General features: G+C 31.6%; 1 protein-coding gene across 1 annotated transcript; it reads right to left on the bottom strand.

Moving 5' to 3' along the window:
* Positions 1-2066: 2066 nt before the first annotated feature.
* LOC129298816 (40S ribosomal protein S20-2-like) lies at positions 2067-4820 on the bottom strand. Its single transcript, XM_054937262.1, has 4 exons — positions 4715-4820; positions 4375-4514; positions 3835-3948; positions 2067-2453 (listed from the first exon to the last, which is right to left on the bottom strand). The coding sequence occupies exons 2-4, from the start codon at positions 4484-4486 to the stop codon at positions 2311-2313; spliced, it is 369 nt and encodes a 122-aa protein (XP_054793237.1). The 5' UTR covers positions 4487-4514; positions 4715-4820; the 3' UTR covers positions 2067-2310.
* Between the last annotated feature and the right edge of the window lie 1064 nt (positions 4821-5884).

Raw genomic sequence — 5884 nt, 5'->3', positions numbered from 1 at the left:
TTTTTCTTAAAAAAAAAAATCAAATGGCTTCAGCAAAATCGCAGTGTGAAAAATAAATGTGATCTACCGATTCTGATTTTCAAATAATCTTCCCAAAAATATTCGTCCCATGGCATGTTCTGCAAAGCCCTTTAGTTAGATTGAATTAACGAATAAATTTTTATTATCTTTTTTAAATACAATAATTTTGAATTCATTTCCCAGCCGATCAGGAAATCATCTTCATAATGTTTTACACGTATAAACTATAAAATCATCTTCATATTGAATTATGGGGTTCTGTCACGATTTGGGCTCTTGCAAGGCTTATGAAACAGAGGAATGGATTGTATTAAGGGTCTCTGTCTGCTGGCCTTTGGTTTTAGAAAAGGAAGAATCTCATCTAAGGCCCCCAAGGAGAAAAAAATTGTACTTAGAGCTTAATAAATTCTGAAATTATTCTGCATGTTTAAGGGTCTTTTTTGCAAATATATTTTGGGAAGAAAAGACAAATTTCCCTTAGTGAAAAGAAAGAATTTTTACGTTCACTATCAATAAAAATTACTTATTAATAGGTAAACTTAAAATTATAAATTTGGTGAGCATTTAGTTGTAAAATTTAAACTTGTTGTTTTGATGAATATAGTTTTATAAACATATAAAGTCATAAATTATGTACTTTGACTTGTGAGTAAATGAACATATATTTGTAAATATTCAAGCTTTAAGTTATAAATTTATTCAGTTGGCCAAAACAAGCTTTTCAACTCTAAATAAGCATTTTACTACCAATAAACAATTATTTGTTAATATGTGAATCTAAAGTTCTAAATTAGTGAACATGTAGTTATAAAAATCTAAATTTGCTATTACGATAAATCTTGATTTTAAATACATGAAATCATAAATTTTGAATTTTGTCTAATGAATAATAAACATGTATTTGTAAATGTTCGAACTTTAAGTTGTAAACTAAAATGAACATATTAATCTTAACTAAGAATTTCACTTTCAATAGACAATTACTTTTTAACATATGAACTTAAAGTTATGAATTTATAAATATATAGTTGTAAAAATCTAAATTTATACTTGTTGCATTTTCTTACTAAGGGCAATTATGTCCTTTCTCTCTAAAACATATTTGCAAAAGGACCCTTGGGCTAATAGAATAATTTAGAATATATTAGGCCATAAGTGTAGTTTTTTCTCTCTTGGGGATCCTAGACGAGATTCTCGCTTTAAAAAACTTTTGATAGAATCTGATAGAGAGCATATTAATAGGGGTAGCAACAGCATCAATGCGTCCACTCTAGCTTTCTTAGAGATTATCAACATGCTACAATTGAAGTGGCAAATTGAGATGGGAGAATCACATCTAAAAACCTGATAAGAAATTTATTCCCTCACAGAGACCAATGTTTATTGATTGTTATTGAAATAAAACATAAACTATTTTTTTTCAAATAAATTGTTATTAGTCTTTGTTTGTAAATAAATTTTTTGTCAAATTCTTGAATGAGATTCTCTCAATTAAGATTCAACACATGGATAGAGAACTAAACCGGGTGGCAGATAAGTTGGCTAAGGCAATTTCTTACTCTTCTTTACTTGAAATTGCTCCTGATTTCTTGAGTAGCATGGTATTTTAAACTTTTGGGCTTAGCCTTTTTTATTCCCCCCCCCCCCCAAAAAAAAAATCCTTGTGCAATTTTGTTGTACACTAAATTTAGAAAAATAATTATGAATACATTGACATAAAACAACGAATTGCGATGATTTCTAAAGGATCCAGACAGAAGGCCACCAATACGTAATGTTCTAAATTTAGAAAGAATTAGAAATATCAAATTGGTGAAATTTCTTAATCAATTAAATGCCAACATAGTATTCTAACATCAAAGCAACTAACGCATTCCCATTGGGTGAATTGTATACTTTATATCGTAAATAACTGAGCACATACTCAAGATTATCAGACTATATTTTCTAAGTTTTTTTTTTTAAAAAATATCAAAGCAAAAAAAAAAAGATTATACAAGCAATAATATGCAAATAATTAATTTCAAACGACAGCTTAAACATCTAACTAATAAAAGGAGGTATTCATCAACAACCATGACCATAAACTAATAAAGGAGGTATTCATCAATAACCTTGACCATAAAGGTAAGTGTTATCAACTTCCACAGCAAAAAATAAACAATGTTACCAGCTTCAAACTAATAAACCAGAAAAGGCATTGTGCCAAACCCTAGATTGTAAGAGTTTCACTAAACATTTTCTTAGCCAAGAGGCAAAATAACAAAAAGAAATCATTTTTGGGCCAAATCAAGCATCTGCAATGGTAACCTCAACTTCCACACCCGGCTCAATTGTAATTGAAGTAATCTGCTTAACCACATCTGGGGAGCTGTACAAGTCAATAACTCTCTTGTGCACACGAAGTTCAAATCTGTCCCAAGTGTTGGTACCTAACACAACATCCATCTAGTTATAACCACAATAACCAGAAAATATCATGCAATTATCATGAAACGTGATTGAATGTAATGCGATAAACTGGATACAGACTACGCAATTCTACAAACATGTTACTAAAGAATAATAGCATTACAAGTTAACGGCACATAACGTAGACAAGGATGGGAAAGTAGCCTCTACAAACAATTGTCAAGACAATAGAGCTATACCAAGCCAATCCATAATCTACACAGCTAACAGACAAAATCCTTTCCATTAGTAGAAGATGGAAAAAGAAACCAAAATCCAAACATTGCTCTACATTTTGCCGAATTCTTACTTTCTGAAGTTTGCATTGATCAACGTGATTATTAACAGTATAACTCAAGTAACCGTGATGCAAGATATTGCTGAGAGTAACTCAGTACATAGCTGATGCTGACAAAAACGTTAGTCTTTGATGAACATTTCATCGTAAAAGGTGAAGGTGATGGTAAACACCAATGAATACAACAATAATTAGATTCTCCCTTGTCATGTCTTCAAGAGGTTATTCTTCTAGCCTCACAATGAGCTTCTTTGGGGCGTTTCCCCAGTGGATGTACAAAGTGAAATAACAATACCATTTTGTGCTAATGATCATTTTGGTTATATTTCCTTATTTGATGGGATGGCTTAAGATCCGTTAATATATTTCTTTTCACATCAATAAAATCCTTCTGTATCCGAAAAAAGGGGAATAATTCGAAGCAATTGTACAATTAAGACAACCAGCAATAACAGAATCTGACTTTCATGAAATTGTGCGAGGATAATAGAAAAATCAGAAACCAGGTCAAGTGGAAAAGTAGGAGTACAATAATAGCAGTCCAAGATTAGCAAAAGGAGTCATCATAAAACTTGAATTTTGTTTTATTAGAAATGAACGTTGTATTTGGTATTAATTCAAATCCACATTACTTCACCAAACCATTGTGGATGTTCATCGTATAAATTAGAGGGACCCATTGCCCATTGCATGTCACAAGAATTCTCCTTTTGGCTATCTTAGTAAAAACATTTTTACAACACACCAAACTGATTCATATGTTTGTTAATATAACTAAGATTTGACTTCAATACATCTACTAGGACAGGATTTAAGGACAGTGAGAACAAAACAATAAAATAGAAAAACTAAATTTAGAAAGGGAAACTATTGCAGGATCTCTGAAACTGAAATAAGAACATATAACACAGCAATTCTGTCCTTTCCCTGATATCAATAAGATATCTAGAAGGTAAGAATCAGAAAACACATGGGAGAGGTATCATTCATAAATTTCAAATGACAACCCAACGAAAAAAGCATTGGCAGCATAGGGTTGATGGACACTTTTAAACTAAACCTACCTTCACCACAAGGGGATTTCCTGGTGGTGATGTGAAGAACTTTAGTGGGCATTCTCACAGGTCCCTTCACCCTGAGCCTCTTGTCCTTGGCACCTCGTACCAAGTCAGCACAAACTGTCAATAAGCAAAACTTAATCATCAGGCAAATATGAATCACATTACCAAGAGAAATTAACTGCATTTGAGATTTAAATGCAAACTAGAATGTGATTTCCCATGAAGTCTGAGATTAACCACACATTCATGACCTATGACTTTGTATAAATTTTACATTACATATAGACATATATAGATTTAAGACAAATGTAAAGCATGATTCAACAAGACTGTATAATTCAAACTGTCACAAAAGCAAAAGGTAGACATTTAGAGATTAAGCTATAGACTCAGACATTTAACCATCAAAATGCTACATTTATCCACACTGAGGCCGCAATTCGTAGCATAGTACAATAGAATCTGATCTAACATCAAATTAATTAAAAAAGAAGAAGAAGAAGAAGCAGAACATAAAGCAAAGTTATAAAGAACAAAACAGACCTTTCTCGAGATTCTTCACGTTCTTAGAAGAAAGAGTAATCCTGATCTTGTGAATCTGATCCTGAGAGTCCTCCAAACCGGGTTTAGTGGGCTTCATCGCTGCATACGCCATTTTTTGCCTTGTTTAGCTATACGGTCCCCTGCACACAATTGCATTAAGCTATTCATCTACAGAACACAGTTAACACCCCAAACATCATCATAAACAAGTACTCTGAATCATAAAATCCTAAACAAAACCCAGGAATGAGATGTTGCGCCTTCATATTATAATCATTCAAAACTAAATCTTTCTAGATAATTGCTCAACTAACTAATTTGAGCGTGTATCGTGACATACCGTGTTGCAAGGTTGAAGACGAAATGCAATGCCCCTGACGAAGCCCTCTAAAACCTCAGTCTTCGACCATATGAAAAATCGAAATTGGAGTGCAACTGTGCAAGGCTTATATTCCGCCAAATGCTACTAGGGTTAGGCTTTTTTTTTTTTTTGGTAAAAATATTGTGTGAGTATTTCATTTATTATTATTATTATTATTATTATTTTATTATAATAAAAAAAATTGTATTATAATGAACCATGCAAATTAAATTTGTATTGTTCGATAATTAATAATGAACAGATTGATTAAATTTTTTTGTAATTTTTATAAATTTTTATTTTGATAAATATAAATCAAAATACAAATATAAGTTAAAAATTTTAATGTTAAAATGTATAAAATCCCCCATGAACATTAAGATAATTATATATGACTCCCTCCACTTTTAAACATTTTAAATTAACCTCTTAACTTTTTTTTCTGTATGAAAACTGAAATGCATTACTAATCAAAACTAGGCAACAAAGTACAAGTAATAAAAAGAACAACATATCCTCTTTCATCATCCTCCACTCCTATGTTTAGGCAAGAATGATGATCAAAGAGTCAAAAGTTAACATATAAAAAATAAGATAGACTTGCTAGGTAATCAACAACTCTATTATAGTCTATACACATGATTAAAATCAATTTGGCCCTCTATGAAGAAGAAAGACCTTGCTTGCTAAACAATATCCTTGAAAGGAAAAGTGGCATCACAACTATGAATGATAAGGTTAATTGTTTTAAGATAGTCTGAAAAAATTGCCGCTCTGAATAAGTTCCTTTCCCTACACAAATTAAGTCCACTATGTAATGCCAATCATTTCCACTACTACCGAGGGGACAAAGATCAATCTGGAGCTGAAACCACAAATCTAGTTATTTTGGCTATCACACATATACCCTTCACAATCATTGCTCTCATCACTTTAGATGAAGCCATCAACATGTAGCTTGATGAAGTCTTCTCTACTTTGATTCATTTACACCTTTGACTTAACAAAAGGATTAAATAATAGACAGTTGCTCATTAGCTCCTTGTCCATACAACCTTAAAGAAACTAGAAAAACCATCATATGTACATCTTTGACCATTAGCATAAAAAATATAGTTATACCAATTGATTGAAATATCCCAACATATG

Source organism: Prosopis cineraria, unplaced genomic scaffold (genome assembly GCF_029017545.1).
Source record: "Prosopis cineraria cultivar Desert tree isolate PC_DT_omini unplaced genomic scaffold, ASM2901754v1 PC925, whole genome shotgun sequence".
Taxonomy (NCBI): domain Eukaryota; kingdom Viridiplantae; phylum Streptophyta; class Magnoliopsida; order Fabales; family Fabaceae; genus Prosopis; species Prosopis cineraria.
Note: the sequence above shows the minus strand (reverse complement) of the source record. Positions and strands in the feature narration are given on the sequence as shown.

What these genes read in the sequence shown, in the direction of transcription:
- LOC129298816 (XM_054937262.1), bottom strand. Translation starts at nt 4,486, where the DNA reads ATGGCGTATGCAGCGATGAAGCCCACTAAACCCGGTTTGGAGGACTCT. An exon ending in CGTGAAGAATCTCGAGAAAG is followed by an intron (nt 3,949 to 4,374) that starts GTCTGTTTTGTT and finishes GCTTATTGACAG; the next exon opens with TTTGTGCTGACTTGGTACGA. An exon ending in GAAATCCCCTTGTGGTGAAG is followed by an intron (nt 2,454 to 3,834) that starts GTAGGTTTAGTT and finishes ATGTTGTGTTAG; the next exon opens with GTACCAACACTTGGGACAGA.